Source organism: Elaeis guineensis, chromosome 13 (assembly GCF_000442705.2).
Source record: "Elaeis guineensis isolate ETL-2024a chromosome 13, EG11, whole genome shotgun sequence".
Lineage (NCBI taxonomy): Eukaryota > Viridiplantae > Streptophyta > Magnoliopsida > Arecales > Arecaceae > Elaeis > Elaeis guineensis.
In genome coordinates, this window is record NC_026005.2 from 459631 (window position 1) to 486429 (window position 26799).

Below are 26799 nucleotides of genomic sequence, written 5' to 3' on the forward strand. Positions count from 1 at the left end.
CCTATTGTGCCAAGCCAGTACTTGGCTTTGTCCTTAAATGAGAAGGAGAATAGGATCAGTCTAAGTGCATCATCAGTAAAATTTTGGATCTTTACTATGGAATAAATTTCTAAAAACTCATCTGGATGCTTATAAGGATTTTCGTTGGTGTTTCCATAGAAAGATGGGAGCATCTGGATTGTTGTTGATTTGATCTCATAATGGCTTGCAGGGATATTAGGTAAGTGGATACAAGTCTATAGATTATAGGTGGAAGGAATAAAATATTCCTTCATCTGTCTAGGTGGTTCTCCAGGATTTTCAACCATTTGATTTTCAGATTTAACGTGAATCAGCCGTTCAACTTCAGGATTGGGTTTAACCAGATCAGGGTAAAGAGTTCTTCTACTGTGCATGTACCCGTGCAAACTCTAATATGCGTGGTTTAATTTTTTTTTTAAGAAGAGGGAGAAAAAAAAGAGAACAGAAAGAAAGAAGTTTTAAAGATGAGAATCTTAAGAATGTCCTAGACCTAAAGACGATAGATGAGAAGAATTTGTTGTGGTTAGGTATTAATTGCAATCAAGTTAGCAAGCAATTTAAAGCTGGGACATCTACGGGTTTCTTAGACCTAACAGTTCGATGTAGAGTGGCTTACTTTAGATGCAAGTTGGGTCTGTTCTCACTTTCTTCAACTAGTCAGGTAAGAAGTGAGGTCGTGGGGGTCCTCCCATTGTTTGCCTTAGACACCAGTTGGATTGGTTAGGTAAGCTAACGGAATCAATTAAATAACCACGAGTCTACTTAGGCTTAGCCTTTGTAACTTCTTGCTTTAGACACTAGTTTGAGGGGTGAGTCCAAACTTTGCACTTGACTTCATCATAAATTCTAACTGAACTCAATTGATCCCAAGGGTCAACGTCTGCTGAATTTTAATCGGGCTTGGGTTAATACGGGATGCTGGTTGGTTGTTTTTGGATTAAAAAAGGGTGATGAAATCTCCACCTTATCTTGTTAATGGGTGTTGGCGTGTTGTCCTTAAGTTGATTTGAGATAAATATGCACAACTAATTTCAAACAAGAAATTTTATGCAACTAAATTATATGCATCAAATTAATCAAACTTGAAGGCTTATCTTGTCTCCAGCGATCATTAAAAGTAAATCTAAGATGATGAATGTTTTTAAACAATTAAGTTTTTACTCGTCATCTGATTTTTATTAGGTTCATATGGGTGAATTTTATGTTAATTTGAAAAAAATAGTAATTAATACTAAAAAAGAAAGCAAGCAGTTTAGAGTTAGGGTTAGGATTGATCTCACCAACTTGAAGTGTTTCATCCTTCTTTCTTCTTTTTTTTTTCATTTTTTCTACAAAAAAGAAAAAAATCAAAAAAATTAGTAAGCTATATTTATAAGAAAATAAAAAAAATCAAACGTTAAAATTGGTGCCTTCTCCGGTAACGGCGCCAAAAATTGATGACTCGCGATGTTGTCATTAGGACATCGTGATTATTAAATTAAATTTGACTTCAATAAAAATAAAAAACATAAAGAGCAGCGAGTCGGGTCGAATCCACAGAGAAGGTAGTATTTTGATTTGAAATCTTTGATTTTATAAAAAAAATAAAATTTGAAGAAAAATAATTTAAGTCGAAAAACAAAAATTAAAAGTGCGACAAATAAATCAGGTACTAAGATCTACTATTTAGATTCTAGCTTCTATTTACAATAAAAATAAATAACAAAAATTTAAAGAGCATAAAAATAAATTGGTACTAAGATCTACTAATTAGATCTTAGCATCTACTTGCAATAAAAATAAAAAATAAAAATTTAAAGTGTAATAAAATAAATTTTGCATTAATTGAAATTAAAATTAAATTACAAAAAATTTAAAAACAATAGTAAAATAAAATAAAACTGTAACAAAGATCTGAAGTTGATCAGCGCAGTCTCGTAGGGAAGATGGTTGACGACCTCCTTCTTTCATACTCTGTGGAGCAAACTGACTTCTCTTCTTCTTGGATCCCTAAATCTCTCTATTTTTTTTTCTTATTTTTTCATTACTTTTTTCTGCTTTTTCTCTTATTTCCGGACTCCCTTATTTATAGATGAATTTTTCATTTTTTTTTGATAGTAAACAGTCCTAAAACCCCTCAAAATGTGTCCACCCCACGTACAATTTTTCTGGCCATCGGATCTTGTTTGGACGCACGAGATCACCCAAAAAATCATCGTCCAGCGCCTTATCAAAGTTGGATTCAATGCTGGCCGTCAGATCATTCATCAAGTCGGCTCTAGACGGTCGGATCACACCAAAAAAAACTCTTCTATTTAGTTCTCCCACCGACAACCAACCACAGCCGTCCGATTGCGCTTCAAACTGATTTGGGCCGTTGGATCACGCGTTTGAAGTGGGCCACCATTGCTGGATATGGATTGGAGCTTCCTCAGCTGTTCGATCGCGTGTTTGGCATGATTTCAACCGTCCGATTGCACACAACTCAGCCGCCCGCCATGAGCCGCGACAAAGACCGCGATCCACTGTGTTGTGGACCACGACCCAAATTCTGTGGATCGAGCGGTCGGTCCACCGTGCACCGAAGGTTTTTTTTTAAAATGATTTTTGGATATTTTTGCTTGATTTTGCTCGGATTTTGTGCTTAAAAATAAGAAAAAATATGAATTAATTTTTTTATTAATTCTCAATTATTTTGGTGCTTAAATTGTTCAAGTAGCTTGACATCTATTTTTCATAAATATGTTCTAATTTTATAATTTTTAAAATTATTTATTTTTATAAAAAAAATTAATTTATTTATGAAATTAGATTTTGTAGAAGATGTTAGCACCATTAATTATCTAAAATAAATGTAAAAATATACGACTTCTCAACGAGCCAAGGGGTCATTGCAACCACTGCATACTCAGAGAACTTTCTCCATAAGCATGTAAGGCATTTCAAATACAATGCATCATAGCTGAATTAATTTAAATAACTAAAAATCAATATACAATTAACAAATTCAACTAATAAATATATTTGAAAGTCTTTACATCAAGTAATTATTGATTGGTAATCTTAACTAATAACAATAAATCTAAATCTAAACAATGTTGATATTATTGAATCTTGCTTCAAATATCACTCCCAAGCAGTACTCATGTCCGAAACTAAGCATCTAAATCTAAAAAAAAAAGGAGAGAATAATGAGCTTGACGGCCTAGTAAGTTACGAACATTCTAGATAGATAAATCTAGTAATAATAGTATACTGAAAATAAGTATATCAGTTGTATTGGTTCAAAATTTCAATTCACATATACAACACTTTCCAAATAATAAGTATGCAAATGCAATCTTTGTACAATTCAAATTTTATTCATTAATCAATTTCTTTCAAAACATCACTTTCATCTCAATAGTCATGAACTAAATCAAAGTGCCACTGCATAACTCTTAGTGGCAAGGTATCAAAGTACTAACGCACAACCCCATTGGCGAGGTGTTAAATTACTAGCATTTAACCATCCCACTACCGGGATATCAAATTACCAGCATATAATCTTCACTGGCAGGGTATCGTAGTACCAGCATTTACTACCCTACTGGCAGAGTGTCAATATACCAACCTTTAACTACACTAGTAGGATATCATAATACTAGCATTTAACCCCCACTAGCAGGGTTTGATGCATAGTCAGGCTGCGAGTTATAATCTGTCTCAAATCAAAATATTTTTTCTCAAAAATATTTTATATTTTAAATTTAATAATTCATAAAACTATACGACGTTGAAATCAATCGGATACAATCCATATCAAATTCAATGCGTTCGATCATAAATTATTTAATATTCTATAGAAAGGCATATTCAGTAATTAAAAATACAATACATCAATTTCATAAATCATGAATAATTTAATGTAGAAAATATTTTATAATTTGTTGATGAATCTAGGATAAGTGAAGAATCACTTATTTTGTAACTGAAACTAATAAACTGATCAAATTAATTTTGAGAATTCCTTTCAGAACTCGTCACCACTGCATCAGAAACTTGTGCATCTTATTGTGTAAGAGCAAAGACCCTTCCTTGGATCCAAGGTTTTAAGCTTTCATCTTTATTTCGTTCAACGATCAGAACAGACTGACTTTTTCTTCTTTATGGACATTCAGCTATTTTGTGGTCTTTTCGACCACAATCAAAGCATGCATTGGTGTTCTAGAGATGATCTTTTTTATCATGAGCTCTACCACATCTAAAACACCTAGTGCTATCAGAAGACTCAAAGTTATCACTTGCTGATCTCTTGTTTGCACTCTCAATATTTCTATTATTCTTCTTCTGGGATTCATTTGACCTATTTGTCTTCTTTTGACTTCTTTCCCTTTCGGTACATTCCTTATTGATTTCTGTTTCAATTATCAATGCTTTATTCATCACATCTGCATAAAATAAATAGCTAATTCATATGGCACCACTTGCTTTTTAATTCCTGTCCACAATTTCATCTTAAATTTATGCACCCAATCATGCTCATTCTCAACCAATCTCGGAATAAATTTGGCGAACTCCATAAATTTAGCCTTATATTCTGCGACTATCATATTCCTTTATTTCAGATAAATAAATTCCTGGTCTTTCTGAGTCTTTACACTTTGAGAAAAATACTGGTCATTAAACGTCAATCGAAATCTCTCGTAGGTGAGTTCTCCATCTTGTTCATATTTGTTCCACTCTCCACCGCCAATTGAATGCCTCACCTTGCAATATGCATGATGCATATAAGATCTTTTGATCAACTTAATAGTAAATGCTTTTTCCATCTATATAAATCAATTTTTAGCTTCCAAAGATTCTGTAGTTCCCTTGAAAGTTGGTGGGGCCAACTTAAATTGTGCAATACTACGTGGCTCTTGCTGCTCTTTATGTCCTTATGGTGGCTGTGTTGTTACATTTGCCATTCTTGCAGTAACTATTGCTGCAACGGCTGTTACGATTGCATTAAGCCAACTAATGTCTGCATTATTTGGGCCATACTTAGTTCTTGCTGCTTCATTTGAGTGTTTCTGATAGGATTGATAACTCCCTCCTATTGAGGCATAGCACCAACTTGCTGAGTATTGCTATTTTGTTGGTTTGATGCTTTCCTAGCAATACCTCGAGCAGCCTTTATGATCCAACATGGAGTCATCTTAATCTTGACACCCAACTAGCTTTCTGAAATTCTCTTTCAAAATCTAATATCCAAAATTATACTTTTATCAAAATTTAACCATGATTATTGTAAGAATAAAATTTTAAATCTCGAAATCTTCACAGGATCATCCGACATCCCAATTGGTTCGATCTAGGGCATCCAATTAATTAACTATAAATCAAAGGTCATGCTAGGATGTAATCAATGGTGAAATCTCATAATGCTCTACTTGATCAAGATGGAGGCTAACATGTGGTCCGACGGTCATTGGTCAAGATCTCTTCATCAGGTTCTGTCAAGATTATTAAAAGGTCTTTTTAAGATTTAGAAAATCTTAAGAGAAAAACTATATATAGAGAGAATTCATGTAGAGAGAGCATAATTCTAGAGAGAGAAGCTAGAGAGAGAAATAGGAGACTAGGCTTCAGTCATCATCTAAAGAGAGACACCAGAGAGAGAGACAACTCTTCTCTCTTTTTTTTGCTTTTTTTTTTTCTTTAGCCAAGCAGGGAAGTGGCTATGGTCCGGTTCCAACAGGGTACGGTGGTGCAGTCGGATGTTCGATGATAGGTGTGAGATATGGCCAATGATGGTTCATAAGAAAAGGTGAAAACCAAATCAAAATAGGGCCGAACCAAGATCCTTTTCTCAATTATTCTAGGTACCAGCTCACTTACCGATGGCTGGAGCTCTAGCATAGGCTAGAGGATAAAGTGGAGAAGGGATCAGGGGCTTTTGTGATGAGCACTGACAGCGGACATGGCTGGAAAAGAGAGAGATCAGAAAATAGGAGATTTTCTTTTCATGATTTTCAGATGAAACCGACGGTCGGCGGCGATGCCTAAAGCTATGGGGAGAAAGCGAAGAGAGAGAGAAAGGAAGGTCGGGGCTTTGGGCTCCGGTGAGCTCTCCAACTTCGATTTTCGGTGGACATGGTGATGGCTTTCGGGAAGAAAACTCTGGAGATTTCTTCGACTTGGGTTTTTGGTTTCTCGATGGGATGGACGGGGAAGCTTCCCCTTAAATAGAGCCTAAGGGGAGTTTGACTCCCCCCTTGCCATGGTTTTCGACTTTGATCAGGAGTCCATTGAAGAAGAAGACTTTCATTAGAAGTCTTCTTTCGGCCCTCTTTTTCTTTCTACCACTTTAAAAGTTGTGCAGGGTGATTGGGCTGGTCAAGGAGACCAGGGCTAGTTGATCTCGGGCTTGGGCTAGGATATTACAATAACACTATTTGAAGTATGATCTGATCTATTCCACTATGCTGAATTTTAACTCCATTCTATCTTGTTTGATGCTTGTAGAGTTGACAATTGTATCCTCTTTCACCGGACGTATGTTTCTTGTATGGTGTTTGCTTGAAGGGAAAGCATATGATTTAATCTCAAACATAATCTGGTTGAACCTACGGCATATTGTATACATAATTGTAGAATGTTCAGATGCTATTTTTGTTTATTTTAAATTTTTAATAAACATCCTCATGAATAAGACTCTATTATACAGTCATTTTTTTTCTTAACTATTTTATTGATATACATTTTTGGAAAATATGTCTTATAAAAGAATTACAACCTGAAAGCAGATTTGTGCATATATCTTCCATTCGGCTGGTTGGATCTGTTACAACCCTTGCCATCTTACTTGTGCAGGAAGCAGTGACTTTTTAGTACATTGTAAATTGGGGGAGACAATGAGAGGAAAATTAAGGAGGATAATACTGTGGGTGCAGCGAACTGAATCCGCATTTCAGCATGTTCAACAAGTGGATCCTCATCAAGTACTCTTTGCAGCTTTTTCTGATGACTGTGACCCACATTTCTTATTTAATTTTGAATAGTATAATTGTGTGCCTTCGGATGAAACCTTATGATGCAATAGGTTTTCTTTTTCTTTCATTCAGGCCAAATTACACCAAACTACTATCTATTATTTGATTGTTTTACTAAATTTTTAATAATTTCTTAACTCTTAAAGTTGTATTCTAAAGAAAATTCTAATTTCATATGAAAGACATCTAAACTACTGCCCCTGGTATGGGATACTTGGCATGACAGTAGAATACTGATGGTACTTGTTCCTAAAAAAATTAAGCATTACTGGAACCATAGCCACTCACAAAAAGTTAATCTTTATACTATGTTGTGAGTTAGTGGGATTTCTTTCCAAAAAGAACTGCAGAAAGAAAAATGAAATTGTGATTGAAGAAATTATTTATAAAAAACTTGACTTTACGTGATTAGGTAGAAACAATCACTTTGGGATGAAAATTTGTAAAATCCTCCATATTCAATTATTTAATTGATTTGTGTATGCTATTCTACCCTATTATTATCATTCAACTTGCACTATATTAAAGCTTGCGGAGAATTGTGTTAACAATAACCATAATGATCAAGCCTTGTATTAACTATTTGTTGAGGATCATGTGTGAGGTGTAGTTCCACATGTTATAAATAGTGGAAAGGAAAAGGATTGATGTCCATCGTTCGGTTCAAAATTTAATGGCTTAAGCTTTTAGGGTGAATTGGGTTCCAACATGTATATCAAGCCCTTCTGCTTCTGCATTCAACTCCTAGTCCCTCCAACAACTTCTATGAAAGCCAAAGGTGTGAGGATCCTGTGCAACATTCCAAGCGATGAAAGTGCTGGTTTTGGTGTCTCTTGTGAAGAATGGTAACTAAAGGTTGTAAGAATGATATCATGGTAGGACCTCTATGTGCTAAGTTAGAGAGTGGGCTCAAGCATAGTTCTTGGAAAAGCAAACTATTTTATAAGTGTGTGAAACATATCTCTTGGGGGGGGCCGATAACACATGGTGAATCATGGCTCTTGGAGAGTAGAGCCTTTAGCTATAAGTGTGTGAAACATATCTCTTTGGGGGGGGGGGGGGGGGGGGCGAGGGTGGTGGGGCGCAATAACACATGGTGAATCATGGCTCTTGGAGAGTAGAGCCTTTAGCTAGCGGTGAAACCTAGTGCACGTGATATACATTCATGAGATTTTTGAGTAGTTTCTCCTGTTGGAGGATAAGGCTATGAAAAAACCATTGGCTCAAAACCTTGATTATCCTTGGAGTTGTGTCCAAAGACCAAAGAGGAGCAAGATTACATGCTTAAGGTTTCGTATGCTAATGAAGTTGGTTTTTTGATGTATCTTATGGTAAGAATGAGGTAAGATATTTCATCTGTTAGTTGTTGGATATATGTTGTGATTTCTAGGAGGGCGAATAGTTCACATGTTGTTAATGTTTTTTTGAGGGAAACATGTGGCTAATGTTGTAAACAAGTATATGGCAAGTACAGTAAATAGCTTGGAGGCGGTGAGAAGGATGATATGATATTTGAGGGGGATAATTGTATAGTCATGGAGGTGAAAGGTTATGTGGATTTTGACTACGGGAGTCACCTCAGATGACATCATGACATGCTATTTGTCTATTTGGGTGGTGGTCTGTTCAGTTGAAAATCCATGTTGGAGTGCACTATAGCTTTGTCGAGTATAGAAGTGGAGTATGTGGTCATTGAAGCAGCTATGTAGTTTAGTTGTCACATGAAAGGCTTTGTCACACATAGAATCATGCAAGAGAAGGTGAATATTTATTGTGACAGTCTAGGTACTATGTTTGTTGCATTCCGTTTGGTGTATGATATGAGGAGGAAGCACATCAACATTTGGTATCGCAAACTGAGAGTTCATTGATGAGGATGAGGGCAAGGTTCAGTTGGGAAAAGCCTACAGTGGATAATGTGATAGATATGATGACTGCACTAGTGAAAATGGACAGGCTCAGGCATTGCCTAGATTTGGCCAATTTCCAAGACGGCAGTGACTAAAGACCCCAAAGGGTATAACTTGTAAATTACATGAACATAATTTTAGTCAGTGTTGGATCACATGTAAAAAGAGGCCATGTTTCTTTCCTTGTTTAGACTTTGTGGTAGTTGTTTCTGATAAGAAAAAGAGGGCTGGGCTCCTCTTTTAAGTTATGTGGGCCTAGGTATTTAATGCGAGAAAAACATGTAATAGAGTATGGAATTCCATGGACTCTCATGAGGATTCTTTAACCCATTGCCATCCTGAACATTGGAAAATTAGAAAAAATGAGTGCTAAAGTCACAGACCCAATCTGTGTTCAAGCTATACATCTGATTTTGTCATAGATTCTTGAATGGTTGTTATCAAATCCTTCACCATAGGAGTTTGGCTTGCAATTTTATACCTTTGCTCTCTTAGGTTTTTCTATGAGAGGTTGTTGGTTTGAGGTTTGTCAAAGCATTTCCTATAATAAGAGAAAGTGGTGGACATCACAAGATAGCCTATTGTTTTGGGATATGGTTGCTTTGTACATTATTTTGGATAGTGGGTTTTTTCTCTACTCTCCCCATCGATGTAGGCACATTGCCCAAGCATGTAGAATACTCGTTTTTCCTCTCTTTAATTTTTCGCCTTTTATGATATTCTTGTCTTTGCAGTTTGCATCGTGTTTTTTTGTGGCAATATAGGTGGTTGATCTACTATGTGCTGCAGCATCTGGTGGCAAAAGATCCCAAGCAACTGTCAGAAGCTGTAAAGGCATGGTGGTAATTGGTGGTTCTTGTGAACAATAACATGAAGGTTGGCAAAGTGGAATCATGGTGGCTGCAATGTAGCATGTGGACTCTTCAGGGGCATGGTGCTGGTTTAGAGTGTGGACTTGGGCATCGTTCTTGGAGGAGTAGACTCTTGTAAGACTATGGTGAAGTGTGGATCTTGGAGAGCAGGGTGCTCTTCAGCTGGAGCCGTAACAGATGGATGTGGCTCTTAAAAGGATGAACTCGTGGATTGAAGTGGTAACTCATGGTGAAGCATGGCTCTTGAGAGTGGGTATCCTGGATTGTAGTAAAGACTGGTGCACTCAAAAGAGTAATTGGGCAAGGGACTTGATTAGAGAATAGTGATTGAGACTATAGGGGGACTTTAATAGGTATGCAATGAAGGGATTGATTGTTGAAGATCACTTATGAGGTTTAAACCCATGCGAAATAAATAGCCGAAGAGAAAGGATTTATATGCATGGTTGAGCTTAAAATCTAACAGCTTAAGGTTTTAGGTTGAGATGAGTCCAACATGGATATCAAGGCCTTTTATCTCTTATCCCCCTAACTCTTTTTGGAGGGAATTTTGTTTAGGCATTTAGGAATATGGGAAATTTTACATGCTCCTAAGGCCCTATTTGGGAACACTTTTAGTGGGCTAAAAAGTGATTTTTGGCCTCGAAAAGCACTTTTGAGCCATTTGGTGGTGTTTGGTAAACAAATTGTAAGTGCTTTCTAGTTCCCCAAAAAGCTGAAAAATGTCTACTTGGGAGAAGCTCCATTTTGGAGTTTTTCCCCAAAAACTCTTCTTGGCTGATATCCAGAAGCTGATTTTGATTTAATGAAATTTTCAAAGGGACCAAAATACCCATGCTAACATAGTGTCATATTGTATTATGTTATATTGTATTATATTATATTATGTTATATTATATTATATTTATTATTACATTATTATATTATATTATTAGAATAATATAATAATGCATAACAATTCATATCATATCATGTCTTATTATATTATTATACTATAGTATATAATATATTATATTATATTATAATAATATTATATAGTAATATTATAATTTTATATTATATTCTAACATTCTACTTTCAAAAGCTCTACCACCAACAGCAATCCCAAATAGAGCCTAAATGGCATTTGCCTAGCTATGAGGTGGAGGTTGTGCTTTCTTCTACCAAAATGTATAGGCCTTTAACTGTAAGACCATGATAGGTAGGTGAAAGCTTGACTTTACAGGTTACACATTTGTTTTTTCATTATGAAACTGTTTTACTTATTGTCATACTATTAAAGCTTTTCTTATGCCTTGAAAAGGAAGAATGTGAATTAAATCTTTGTTTATTTTGTTTTTATTTAAATAAGATGAAAATTAAATCATAATATCATATTGTTATAAAATTTTTTTTTATTATATGTTTACAGTTGCTTCTTAGCTTTTCTTTATTGCCCAAAATTGAAAATATTATGCCAACTGATGGAGATTGTGTTTCATTTTTTTCCTCTGCAGAGTTTCTCAGGGCCCACCCTTTTTTTTTCCATATCAAGTTATTCTTTTGTTGACCAGACCTTCAGATGCCATTAATTCAACTACTGCTGGATATTGAGATTGTCAAGTCCTGGATTATGAATTGTTCCATTTTCTTTTTGTTATTTATTTTTAACATAAGGATAACAATAAAAATTTCCAGCAGGAACAGATGGTATATATTATTAAGTTATATATGAAGTTATAGGACCTTGATAATGATTATCTGTTCAATTTTCAAGTATATATTAAGTTATAATGAAATTAGATTGACATACCTGAGAATTTGAAATTGATTATGGCAGAAAAATTTGAAGAACTGGAAGGCGCATGAAGAAATGAAGTCAAAGCACTGTTTATCAGTTTCAGAAGTATTATGCCTTACCAACTCATGTCATGCAAAATTTTATGCCTATATCTGTGAAATCCTTTTTCCATCTAACTGGAGTGAGGTAGAAAACAAACAATGGTTAGACAGCAAGAGAGCACTTAGGGTTGTAGATGATAAAATTGCAGAAGATTTAATTTGTAGAGGTTGCAACCTATGTGGCTCTTCAACAATTTCCAGGTTTGTTGATTAGGACTTTCCTTGCTTTAAAATGAAAATTTTGAATACTGGAGCTACTTATATTTTCTGGTTGGTGGATTTTGGCAGGCCCCTATTGGACCAAAAAAAATTTCCACTCTACTGCTTGGAAAGCTCCAACCATGTTCACAATGTATGTCTGATATACAGACCATTCATGGTGAGGATCTTCTATCAGCAAGTTCTATTATTTATTTCATATGTTTTGAAATGGTCAAAGTTACGTGCATTAGAAGTCACAGTTTTATAATATATCTTGCATTCTTGACTTTGCATGTTACTCATCTATCTCTTTTATCTAATGCTTCAAGAGTGTTGTCTCTCTTTCTCTCTCTCTCGCCCCCCCTGCCACCCACTGCCCCCCCCCCCCCCTCTGCCCCCCTCCTCCATGATATCTAATGCCTCAATAAACAGGGAAGACCACAGTTGGCATGGTACATTTAGTCATGATGATTTTATGATTGCATTAACAAAGACAGAAAAACCACCCAGTATCATCTTGATGCACAATAAAAAAGAGGAGAGAAAAGTGAGGAGACCAAAATGTTAAGAATATAATCGCATGCTTGCTCCAATTCCATGTTATTTCATAAGATAAAGCAACAGGATCAAGAGAAGGAGAAGCAAAACAAAACCAAAGTAAATGGGGGAGAGTGTTTGATGGTCATTCACTTGGTACATGTGGTACCTTTTTCTTTTTGCTGTTAGCAGCATGTGAGGGGACAAGGCTAATGCTCACTGATTGTCATCACACAAATTCTGAAGTAAAGAAAAAAGAGCTAGGAACCAGCAGTGCACTGCTAGGCTCCACCATCATCTAGAAGTTAAAATAGTTAAAAGAAAAAGACACAACAAACACTTTCAGAAACCCATTTCTCATGACTTCAAGCCTATCCTCTCTCTTCTATGAGCCTCTAACTCTAGAGTTTTGAATTAGTATGCTTTTTGTTGGGGAAGAGGGGCGTAATTATCAAAAATGAAGGACCAAGTTTGATTATATCCATAGATTTTGATGAAGGGGGAAATTTTGTATGGAGCAAAATGAACGGACAAGAAATAAATTGATACTTCAGTTACTCTCCCATTATTAATTGAGAAGGACAATGTATAATAATTTTGAATCATTATTCACCATGTTTTTCAGGTATTTTATGTCCAGCTGCTCTCATCCTTTAAAACTTTTAGGGATATGCCTTTTTGTCCGGTCAAGATGGTACAGAATTAGTTCTTAGCATACAATACTTCATTTTTCTCCTGGAACTTCAATTACATAATTATTTTTGACCTACATTTGCAGTTGAACTATATTTGGAATTTAAATGGACCCAGATTTTAAGGATTATATTTGTACAGCAGTCTTTCAATTTCAATTGGGACTTATAGTTCAAATTGTAATCTTACAATATCAGGCACCACATTTTCCTTAGATGCCTTGAATTTGTTGTGTGCCATTAAATTGTACTTGAAACCATCGTGACAGCCACCCTGTGATATCTTTGCTGTTGATGCAGCTGTATGCATGGGATCAAACTGGGAAAATTCCACTTCTTGTAAAGAACAGAGCTGCTGAGATTTTATTTGGGAACATAACTGCTGAGAATGTCCAAAGGTGCTACAATGAGGAGAGAAAAATTCATTCTACTCTGTTGAGCAGTTCTCATCCAAAAAGTTCAAGTACAATGACAGGCGGGAAGCGAAAAAAGAATACCATGAAAAACGGAGGCAATGGAGATACAGGAAATCACAATTTATATCGTATTTGGTTGATTTTGATTAAAGTAATACTACGACATGGTAAAAGTAGTCCTTTCCAATTTGAAATTGCTGTGAATAGGGAAAAGGATCTTGAGAATGGTAGGTTTGAATTGCTATCATTCACAATGCCATGCTACAAACCAGTGGTGCAATAAGTCTCGCTGACAAATGACAAACCTTTAGAACCTTGGAAAAGAATCAACTCCAACAATGTCGCTGTTTATAGTGGAATAACCCGAGCAGCATTGTCCGAGTCTCCAATATTATTAGTTTTATTTATATAATCTGTTTCATAGCCCACATAGAGTTTTTTTTCATTTCATTTCGCTTGACCATTTAAAGTATATGTGCCTTGAGGTCTGTTTTGCTTGACTACACTGTCTCTGAAGACATCTTGTGATGAAGTTTCTGGCATGCGAGAATGCTGAAGCGAACTTAAGCACGAGATTTGCTTGGGGAGACGCTTTATTCTGAACCTTTTCTTTTTAATACAATATAGGCCGCAGGTTGATTAGTGGAAGGCCCGCTAATGCCTCTTACGGATTCCAACTCTAGTGAATAAATTCAATTAGAGAAATTCTTTGTGCACCACCTGTGCTGCAGAAAATCTGGCGTGGAGTGCACTGCTTCATTCTATTAAATTATGTGGTCATCATCTCATTTTTTAATATATATTTAATATTTATTTAATATTCGTAGTTTTATTTTTTTATTTAAAATTTTGAATGACGAAAATGTTTTTATGTTTGACAAAATTATGACATCTAAGGTGAAAATTATGATACTGTGGATCAAAATTATGGTATCCTACAATAGAATGTCATAATTTTGATTTAGAATGTTATAATTTTTATTTTAGATGTCATAATTGTCACAATATAGGGACATTTATGTCTAGTAAAATATCGTTTTTTTAAAATTTTGAATGATGAAAATGTCTTTTTATTTTGATAAAATTATGACATTCAAGGTAAAAATTATGACATTCTGGATCAAAATTATGACATTCTATCATAGGATGTCATAATTTTGATCCATAATGTCATAATTTTTACCTTAGATATCATAATTTTATCAAAATAGAGGGGTATTTTTGTCATTTAAAATTTCGAACGAAAAAGTAAAATTGAGTGGGCATTAAATGCGCATTGGAAAGCGGTGTCTAATAGAGTGAACTGGTGTGTTCCATGTCAGATTTTCTACACCACAGGCGGTGCACAAAGAATTTCTCAATTCAATTAGCTCTTAGGGCTCGTTCTTTTGTAGGTAAAAAATTAATCATGAAATTCATATTTTTTTGGATAAAATTTTTTTAAATAATATTTAGATAAATAATAATTTATTTATATTTTTTTATGTATTGAAAAATAATTTTAGAATCTGTTATCAATGTTTTTTTTTATATTACTAGTTTGAACAAGTTGTTAAGATCTATCTATATTTTTCATAATATTTTTTATTATATCAATATTATTATATGTAATATTATAGTATAGTATGTTATATATTGTATGTGATAATATATAATGTTATGTAATATAAATTTAGATAATTACATGTTATATGTATAGTATAATATAATAAATTATATTATCTATCATAAAATAAAATATATACTAGAATATAATATATAATATTAATATATATTAAATTATATATAATTATATTATATTATATTTATTTTATTATAATAATATAAGATATTAATATTATATTATGATTATAAAAATAAGATATTACATTACAACATTATATTATTATAATAATATATTATATTAGATTAATAAAATATTATTGTTTGATAATAATATATAATTATATAATAATATATATATAAGATAGTATTATGTATTATTTTATAAAATTAAAGATATATTTGGAATAAAATAAAAAAAGATTTTTTTTTTGGTTTATAAAAAAATGACTTATCTATCTTCTAGATGGATGAGATTTTTCCTTCATTTTATTTATAAATATTGTTCATAATAAAATAATTTATTTACTTAGAGAAACATGAGATCATAGCAAAGTTGGTCAACGACAAAGTTGATCAATTTTTCTATGATGTTTACCCATCAAATAACCAACCCTTTGGGTAAAGAGAATTAGGCTTGTCAGGAAAAATTTGCTGGATCCAATAGGACAGACAGAGAAGAGTGGTGGGGCAAGTGAGGAAGCGGGAGAGGTGAAATGTAGAGGGGGAGGTTTTGGCATGATCGTACCAAGATTAAAAAGAGAGTTTCTTGCATGTATTATTGAAAATTGTGTCCTAAAATCAATCATGTGACGATTGAGTTCATCCTTGTATATAAATTATTGATTATTGAATAATAGTTATTTTGATATTTTTCATCATAAAGTGATATCTTTTTTGAATTCTTATATTGTGATGAAGTCCCTAGAAATATGTTAGTGTACGATAAAGAGAGGATTTATCGTGTAGTTCTTAAACAAGTTTGCGACCAAATGATACGTCATTACGGGACGATGACGTTTATCGAGTGAAGATCGTTGTGTGCCATATGGATTGGTTGTCTTCTTAATCAAGGAGTGTGGTGACACTGGTATGGCATGCAAGTGAGGTGTAAGGGTACATCGTCACTGAACAAGTGACTCACCTGTTGAGCATTTTGTTGTCAAGAGCTGCTTGCGAAACACATGGATATAAATATCCTTCAGATTTGAGATCACCATAGTGACTTACAAGCAACTCACTGTGCTTTGGTGTCGAGCTATTTGGATTTTTAATGCAGTGACGGAAGGCTACTGGGTACAGTCAAGTACTTACGAAATCTGTGTGTGGATCAAGATGGGATTGACCCCTCCGGATTATTGAAGTTGCTGTATCGCTGTATTTCAATTTAGTAAAGTCTTAGCCAGGGTAATTCATGAAATGAATTTGAAAGGTTGAAATATAATGTGGATGAAATAATCTTGGTTGACAGTTAACTTGAGACCATCTTAGAGCATCCAGGGTCAAAAGGATAAATTATGCGGTAACCATGAGTATGGGTTCTGAAATATTTTTTTACAATAATTCGATCTATCTGGACGTTAGGAACCATTGCTAAATGGTATCTCGATTAGTGCAGGAATTGGTGCCTGTGCTACCGGCTTAGTGTTTGAACCTATGGAGTTTTGTACACAAGTCAGACAAAGTAGGAAGGAATTGGCCTATGTTTATATGTGTAATCTGGAAGTACTTGACTTGATTGAATATATAAGCTAACTTGATTGAGAATTGAGTTATGGGTCAAACGGGATTAAAGAGTTGCCTATGTCTAGTTAGCACGACACATGAGGTTCAGATTCAATTTCGGGAATGAACAATTTCTATCTTTGATCCATGGAACATATGAAAGATTGGATTTAAGTACTAATTAATTTCAGATTAGATCTGAATTAATTAGACTTAAATAGGTTCAAAATTTAAGTTAGACTTGGTATAAAAGTCCTAAAGAGTTTAGGATTGACAGCCTTTTGAAATTATTTTGAACCGACTTCGAATCGGACTCGAATCGGATCTATTTTGGATGAGATATGTGTATTCCTACTTGCACTAAGATTATCCACTCATGAAGCACAATCAAAAATTGATTTGGTGCTTATTTGGGGCGTCCCAAGTGGGTGTGGGAGTGGGTGCAAAGTGGATATCATAAGTGATGGTAATTATATCTCATGTAGGAGTCTTTTTTTCATGAGTATTGGACCAATTCAAATCAGATTTGAATAAAGAATCCTCCTCTCATTGGGTCATGAGAATCATCTATAAATAGAGAGAGTTTCTACCTATGGATGAGAGAAGAGAATAGAATAGCAAACAAATCAAATTGAGAGAAGAGAAAAAGATAGAGAGACAGGTGTGTGAAGAGAGAGGTCTATCTTTTACATCTCTCCTTTTGTTGCCGCCTTCTCTCCTTGGATATGGATCCTTCTTGGGCATCCCATCTGTTGGTGTGAGGTGTCACATCATCACATCTCATCCCTCGATTGATTGAGTTGCAAAGTCAATTGGCTTGGAGTTCATCTTGCTTTCCTGTAGCGTTTGACGTGCATGCGAAATAAAAGATCTGCATATCCAAGCCTCCGTGAAGGTTTATATCAGATAATTTGGGATTTGATTCATAGTTCCACTATGATTCAGGTAAGGATTTGATCTATAAACAAGTAGAACATTAGAGAAAATTTTTAGATACAATCTGGGCATTCTGGAGGAAAATTGCTCCCTTCCCTTCAACTGGATTCAGCACTGTGCGAAAACAAATATTATTAGAAATTAATTCCTTATGCATTCATATTTGCATCTAATTATTTTTCTATTTGATATCAAATCTAAAATTAATATTTTATAATCAGTATAAGATAAGTTTTACATTGGATATGATGTATATGATACATCAAATCTAATTAGATTAAATGAAGAACATAATTGATGAAATCAAGGATATGTTCATGACATAAAATAGTTTTATCAATAATTGCATGTTGATGTAATTATATATGAAATTAGATTTCAGATCTTAGTAGCCTAGTACTCGGATTGATGAGATCACCAGACCGTCTGGTCATAAGAGATTGAAGAGAGTAATATCTTTTTTATCTATTCGATGGGTTCTCTTATGACGTGTAGGAGTGTCGTTGTGATCCAGTTTCATGAAAAAGAAAAGTGAACAGACTTTTATGTATTATTTTGATCATAAATATATTTAGATTAGATCTAAAGTGATTTATGATTCATTATAATAGGATAAAATTTAGATATAAAATTATTTTAGATCTGAATTACATGTTACATATGATGTAATTGGTATTGATCTAAAAGTTATCATGATACATGAGATATATGGATGAAGTTTAGATCATATCTATGTTTGTTCAATTGTTAAACATATTATAAAAATTTATTTTTATATGTTGAAACATATGGTATGCTTCACTTGAAACTCTTATAAAATAGTCCTACAAACTGAAACACATGTTTCACACACTTAATTTTGAATTAAGTTTGAATGATCTAGAATTGAGAATTGAAGATCATTAAGATACCACATAATATGTTGAGCAAAGGGTTAGCATGAATCAGATCATTTTAATGGGTTAGACCTAGGGTTAGAAACATATATGGATCAAGTAGAAAAATTAATTAAATCTAATTAAGTGTTGAATTAGATTAGATCAGTATTTTTTTAAATCAATCTCAATAGTTGAAGTCTAATCAAGTTCATGTGTTTGACCCTAATAAATGGACCATGATCATGGCTCTGTGGTTGAGCTTGAATTTTCTGGTGTGCCAAATCGAAACTAATTAACCAGTTGGTGTCTAAGGTAAGTTTGGCAGATTCGATCAAATGGTTTTTAATTGGAAGCTATTCACCTAGATGTGTCTATGGTGAGTTAAGGGCAGATTCCTCTCGCTGATCTCACTTACCTGGCCAATATGGTAGATTATGTTTTGATTAGGTCACTAGTCGATTCGTGCAGACCCATGCCATTAAGGTAAATCAGTGTGACTGATTTACGTGTCTTTAGATTAGCTTGTGTTTAATCCTTTACATGACTTGATGAAGTCAGTGGAAAAATTTGCAGTTTGCAGATCGACTTCTTCTCTTATTCTCAAGTCAATGAAATCAAATCTTCTAAATTATTAGGTCCATAAAGTGATAAAGTTATGAGATAACTTGATCATTGCCTCCCATTAAGATGTGTGATAATGAGTCTAATATTCTAAATAGGCATTGGAGGCGCCACACGCCTGGTGTCTATTACGTATTTGAATTGTCATTCATCATATGACCATCATGATGTACCTTCAGATCAATGCTCAGGTTGGTCGAGCCATACTCGGGCCTGGACATCCATTTGTTGGATGCACTTGATGTGTCATGTTAATGGTTGGACCTAACCAAGATTTTCAGTCGAGACGCCACACGCCTGCTGAAGGGATGTCTGGGGCAAAACCTAATGCTAGAAGTTGTTTGGAGAAACAATTGGTTATGAACCTACCCATTGATGCACTAGGATTGGCCGAGCCACACTTGGGCCTAAATGCAGTCCGTGTGGATTCTAGTACCCGCTAAGAAATTAATATAATTCCTCGAGTTGGAGGTATATGCTACCAATTCGCAAAAAATAGTGGGAGGACCTTTAGACTAAAGTCCCTGTCTTCAGGATTAAAAAAAAAAAATTCATATACCAATAGGTTAATATTTTCTCCTTTCAGTTATGGCCAACACACTATCCCTCCGTTCGTTGTTGGACAGCGACAAGCTCATCGGACCCAACTTCGATAGTTGGTATCGAAAGTTGAAGATCGTGTTGGAGCATAAGATGATTTTGTATGTCCTTACGGATCAGGCATCGAAAAAACCTACAGCCAATGCTCCTCGTGCTGTGAGAGACACTTACATGAAGTGGCTCAATGATCGTACGACTGTACGTTGCATGATGAGAGCAGCTATGAATGATGAACTTAGTCGTAAGTTCGAGGATGCACAGCCTGAGGAAATGATTCAAATGTTGAATGAGTCCTTCGGCATCCCTGAGGATGCGGAGAGACATAAAATCTCCTGCGCAGTGTTCAATGCCCGTATGCGAGAGGGAGCTTCAGTCACCGATCATGTATTATATATGATTGAGTAGATTGAATGCCTTAGCAAACTTGACTTTCCGTTGCATGAACAGTTAGGCAAAGATGTTATCCTCAATTCGCTACCAAAATCCTACCTATCCGTTCTCAGTCATTATATAATGACAAAGCCTGCAGTAAACTACCATGGTTTGTTAGGATTATTGCAGACTTTTGAGAAGGATCACCAGCTTCAAAAGGAGCCAGTGAATTTAGTAGAAGGTTCATCTACAGGGCGTCGATCCTCTAGGAGAAAAAAGAAGAAAAAGATGCAAAAATTTCATGCCGTCGATCTTAAGCAAAGCAAACCGTCAAAAGTTGACAAGAACCAGGTAGAGTGCTTCTTTTGTAAGAAGCTGGGTCATTGAAAAAGGAATCGTCCTGCTTATGTAGCCACCCTTGACCCAAACAGGCCTAAGAACAAGAGAAAGAGGCAAGTGGTTGCTTCACAAGGTATTTATATGATAACACCTTATAATTCTCTATTTGTGATACTGCTACCTGGGTATTGGATACCAAAAGTTCTATTAATATATGCAATTCATTGCAGGGACTGCAGGTAAGTAAAAAATTTTGAGAGGGCGAACGGTTCCTTAATGTTGGAGATGGAAGCCTTGTTCCAGTTCTGGCCTTGAAAACTTTGCAGCTCGTCTTCGAGTCCAGTGGTGTCATATTAGATGATTGTCATTATTGTCTCTCCTTTATGATGAATGTCATCTCTGTAGATTTTTTGACCAAACTTGATTACAAATTTATAATAAAGGATAATTTTTATGATATCATTATGAATGATACTACAATTATGTGCGGATAATTAAAACATGGCATATACATAATATCACGGCCTGTTAGTATAATGTACATGCCTAGTAAACGTCCCAAAATAGATAATGTCAGCGAATCCTACCTTTGACATTGTAGGCTTGGTCATGTGAACAAGAATAGGATTGACAGGTTGATCAAGGAATGTGTCTTTGAGATAGATGATTGTGAATTATTGCCTATCTGTGAATCTTGTCTACTTGGTAAGATGACTAAGTCACCTTTTAAAGAAAAAGGTGAAAGAGCCAGTGATATCTTAGGTCTAATACATACTAATGTATGTGGGCCTATGAACATAAGTGCCAGAGGAGGATATTAATACTTCATTATGTTTACAAACGACCTATCGAGGTATGGGTATGTCTATCTTATGAAGTATAAGTCAGAATCATTTGAAATGTTCAAATGATTCCGTGCTAAAGTAGAGAAACAAACTGAAAAGAGTATTAAGATCCTTCGATCAGACTGAGGAGATAAGTACCTCACCAGTGAGTTTCTGACATATCTGGAAGAGAATGGGATTCTCTCACAATGGACTCCTCCTGGAACACCACAATATAATGGTGTGTCCGAGAGGAGAAATCGAACCTTATTAGATATGGTCTGATCCATGATAGGCTTTTCCAGTCTGCCAATATCCTTTTGGGGATATGCTCTAGAGACTGCCTACTATATTTTGAATAAGGTGCCCAGCAAGTCTGTCGATAAAACTCCATATGAGATATGGACTGGGCGTAAGTCGGTGCTCTCACATTTTAGGATTTGGGGGTGTCCAGCTTATGTCAAGTATTTAAAGACAGATAAGCTTGGACTGAAATCTGATAGATGCTTGTTTGTAAGATATCCAAAAGAAACTAAAGGGTACTACTACCTCGCTGCAGAACAAAAGGTGTTTATCAGCAGTCGGATAGTCTTTTTAGAAAAGGAGTTCCTTGGTGAAGGAGCTAATGTCTATAAAATTGAACTTAATGAAGTTCATGAGGTGAAAGGACCGACACATACAGAATTGGATTCGATTGGTGAATCGAATTCGGAGCCAGTAGAGGCACCATTAAGGAGATCCGGTAGAATACCGCGTCAGTCGGACAGATATTATGGTTTTCTGATCTGGGACGGTGATCCTATTGAACTTGATGAGAACAATGAGGATCCGATCACCTATATGGAGGCCATGCAAAGGCCTGACTCTCAAAAATAACTTGAGGTCATGAAGTTCGAGATGGAGTCCATGAAGATCAATAGTGTCTGGACACTAGTTGATCCATCCGAAGGGATAAAACCCATAGGGTCTAAATGAATTTTCAAGAGAAAAAAAGAAGCGGATGGGAATGTAGAGATCTATAAAGCTCGTCTAGTTGCTAAGGATTATCGTTAGCGTTATGGTATTGACTATGATGAGACATTCTCTCCTGTGGCAATGCTTAAGTCCATCCGGATTATGCTTGCTGTCGCTACACACTTAGATTATGAGATCTGACAGATGGATGTCAAAATCGCTTTTCTTAATGGAGAGTTGGAAGAAGAGGTGTATATGATATAACCTGAAGGGTTCACATCCACACACGAATCGAAAGTGTGCAAGCTGAAAAGGTCAATTTATGGACTTAAGCACGCATCAAGGAGTTGGAACATGCATTTTGATAAAATAATCAAAACGTATGGCTTCGTTAGGAACAGAGAAGAACCTTACGTCTACAAATGGGCTTATGATTTCGTGGTCATTTTTCTTGTGCTGTACGTGGATGATATACTGTTACTAAAAAATGACATTCCGATTTTGCAAAGTGTGAAGCTATTGTTATCATCACAGTTCTCCATGAAGGATTTGAAAAAAGCATCCTACTTCTTAGGGATGAAGATCTATAGGGATAGATCTAGAAGGTTGCTTGGATTGTTCCAATCCACGTATATTGATACCTTGTTGAAGTGGTTCAATATGAATAATTACAAAAAAGGCTATCTACCGATCGGCCATGAAATTATTCTTTTCAAGAAGGATTATCTGACAACTCCTGAGGAGAGAGAGCGCATGAGTAGAATACCATATGCTTCGACAGTAGAATCTATCATGTACACTATGACATGTACAAGGCCGGATGTGGTCTATTCACTAGGGGTAGTGAGTTGGTACCAGTCAGATCTGGGTGAGAAGCATTGGAAGATAGTAAAAGTAATTCTTAAGTATTTAAGAAATACTAAAGACCAATGGCTTATCTATGGAGACTCTGATCTGAAACTTGTGGGATATACTGATTTCAATTTTTAGTCAGATTTTGATGACAGCAGAAGTATATTGGACTACGTATTTACCTTGAATGGAGAAGCTGTTTGCTGAAAAAGTTTCAAGCAACGTACTGTGGCCGATTCTGTATGCGAAGTAGAATACATTGCTGATCGGATGCTGCAAAGGAGGCGGTGTGGTTGCAAAAGTTTATTATCGAGCTGGAAGTTATACCTTCCATTGATGGTCCTGTCCTGCTGTATTGTGACAGTTTCAGTGCCATAGCTCAAGCAAAAGAACCTAAATTATACCATCGAACTAAACATATTTTGCACCGCTATCACCTAGTGCGAGAGATCGTGAACCGAGGTGACGTTGAGCTTCAAAAGATCGACAGAAAGGAGAACCTAACCAACCCCTTCACTAAAGCTCTCGGGATCAAAGAGTTTGATGACTTCAAATGGAAGATGGGTATAAGATACTGCCTCGATTGGCTTTAGTCCAAGTGGAAGTTGTTGAAAATTGTGTCCTAAAACCAATCGTGTGACGATTGAGTTTATCTTTATATATGAATTATTGATTATTGAATAATAGTTATTCTGATATTTTTCATTACAAAGTGACATCTTCCTTGAACTCTTGTACTGTGATGAAGTCCTTAGAACTATGCTAGTGTACGATAAAGAGAAAATTTATCGTATAGTTCTTAAACAAATTCGCGATCAAATAATACGTCATTACGGGATGATGATGTTTATCGAGTGAAGGTCATTGTATGCCATATGGGTTGGTTGTCCTCTTAACTAAGGAGTGTGGTGACACTGGTATGACATACAAGTAAGATGTAAGGGTACATCGTTACTGAACAAGTGACTCACCTGTTGAGCATTCTGCTGTCAAGAGTTGCTCGCAAAATACATGGTATACATATCCTTCAGACTTGAGATCATCATAGTGACTTGCAAGCAACTCACTGTGCTTTGGTGCCGAACTACCTGAATTTTTAATGCAATGACGGAAGGCTACTGGGTACAGTCAAGTACTTGCTAAGTCTGTGTGTGGATTAAGATGGGATTGGCCCCTCCGATTTATTGGAGTTGATGTATTGCTGTATTTCAATTTAGTAAAGCCTTGGTCAGGGTAATCCATGAGATGGATTTGAAAAGTTGAAATACAATGTGAATGAAGCAATCTCGGTTGATAGTTAACCTGAGACCATCCTAGAGCATCCAGAGTCGAAAGGATGAATTATGCGATAACCATGAATACGGATTCTGGAATATTTCTTTGTGATAATTCGACCTATTTGGACGTCGGAAACCATTGCTAGATGGTATCTCAATTAGTGCAGGAATTGGTTCCTGTGCTATCGGCTTAGTGTTTGAACCTATGGAGTCATGCACACAAGTCAGACAAAATAGGAAGGAATTGACCTATGTTTATATGTCCAATCTGGAAGTACTTGACTTGATTGAATATATAAGCTAACTTGATTGAGAATTGAGTTATGGGTCAAATGGGATTGAAGAGTTGACTATGTCTAGATAGCACTACACATGAGGTTCAGGTTCAATCACGTAGATGAACAATTTCTATCTATGATCCATGAAACATATGAAAGATTGAATTTAAGTATTAATTAATTTCAGATTAGATCTGAATTCAAGTTAGATTTGATACAAAAGTCCTAAAGAGTTTAGGCTTGACGGTCTTTCGAAATTATTTTGAACCGACTTCGAATCGGACTCGAATTAGATCTATTTTGGATGAGATATGAGTATTTTTACTTGCACTGAAAATATCCACTCATGAGCATGATCAAAAATTGGTTTGGTGCTTATTTGGGGCGTCCCAAGTGGATGTGGGCATGGGTGCAAAGTGGATATTATAAGTGATGGTAATTATATCTCATATAGGAGTCCTTCTTTCATGAGTATTGGACCAATTCAAATCAGATTTGAATAAAGAGTTCTCCTCTCATTGGGTCATGAGAATTGTCTATAAATAGAGAGGGTCTCTACCTATGGATGATAGAAGAGAATAGAATAGCAAACAAATCAAATTGAGAGAAGAGAAAAAGATAGAGAGACAGACGTGTGAAGAGAGAGATCCTTCATCTTCTACATCTCTTTATTTATTGCCGCCTCCTCTCCTTGGGCGTGGATCCTTCTTGAGCATCCCATCTATTGGTGTGAGGTGTCACATCATTATATCTCATCTCTCGATTGATTGAGCTGCGAAGCCAATTGGACTGGAGTTTATCCTACTTTCCTGCAGCGTCTGACGTGCATGCGAAATAGAGGTTCTGCATATCCAGGCCTCCGCGAAGGTTTATATCAAATAATTTGGGATTTGATCCATGATTCGCTGTGATTCAGGTAAGAATTTGATTCATAAATAAGTAGAATATTAGAAAAAATTTTTAGATGCAACCTGGACATTCTGGAGAAAAATTGTTCCCTTCCCTTCATGTATATCTTTATAGATATTTGAAATTACATTTATAGACTTAAAAATTATTATTTATGTTTATATTTTTATAAATTATTTTTTTACGTATATCCATATAGATAACAAAATTGTGTTTACCTTTGTAAATTTCTTATTCGCATGTATATCCTTATGAGTTTTTTCTTTTTATGTATATATTCTTATAAATTTATTATTTATATGTATATTCTTATAAATTATTTTTTACATATTTATCTTATTGAGTTAATGATATACATGTAAAAGGAAATAATTGATAATGGTGTGTAGGTAAAAAGAAATAATTTACAAAGGTATGCACAAGAAAGAGATAATTTGTAAGGATGCACATGCATAAAAATAATTTATAAGCAAATTTATAAGAGTATGTACATAATTTCAGATATGCATGCAAAAGAAAACCGAAGAAAAGACATCCTATGGTGATTGGGTTTGTGACACCTGCGCTCTTCCTCCCTCTCTCTCTCTCTCTCTCTCACGCGCACACACACACACTTCCGAAAGAGAGTTGATCATGGGATGGGCTTAGACATAAAAAAAAAAAAAAATCAAATTTTAATTAGGCCCAGCCCGAAGGTCAATTAAACAAATAAATATAATTTAGGCTTAGGGCCTAGCCCATGATCAGCCCTATTTGAAGCAACTGTCCAGACGAATCTTATTAGTGGATCTTTTTTAGTTCAAAGAGGCTATAAAATTTGAAGAATCTAATAAAATTATGATCTCTTAATGTGATAGCCCAAAACCTAGCCAAGCCCAATCTCAGCCCACCAAAACGAAAAAAAAAAAAACAGAGGAAACCGAGAAGAAGACTCCCGATAGGAGTCTTCTTCTCCGGCGAAATCCGGGCGAGACCGGGACTCCTAGGACCCCTCGGAGTCCTAGGGCCCCCTATAAGAATACCCTTCTCCCTTGAGACCGGACATCGGCCTCTTCCCTTTCTCCTTCTCTCCGATTTTCTCAAAATAGAGCTGCGGACACCACCTTG

General features: G+C 35.4%; 1 protein-coding gene across 1 annotated transcript in view; it reads left to right on the plus strand.

The window, feature by feature from the left end:
• The window catches only part of LOC105060917 (uncharacterized), a 70525-nt gene extending 56572 nt beyond the window's left edge, over positions 1 to 13953 (plus strand). The window contains exons 6-9 of the mRNA XM_019845920.3: positions 6838 to 6965; positions 11618 to 11880; positions 11968 to 12058; positions 13410 to 13953. Coding sequence (XP_019701479.2) covers positions 6838 to 6965; positions 11618 to 11880; positions 11968 to 12058; positions 13410 to 13808 — 881 coding nt within the window. The 3' untranslated portion in view covers positions 13809 to 13953. The remainder of the gene's footprint in view (positions 1 to 6837; positions 6966 to 11617; positions 11881 to 11967; positions 12059 to 13409) is intronic.
• Positions 13954 to 26799: the final 12846 nt, after the last annotated feature.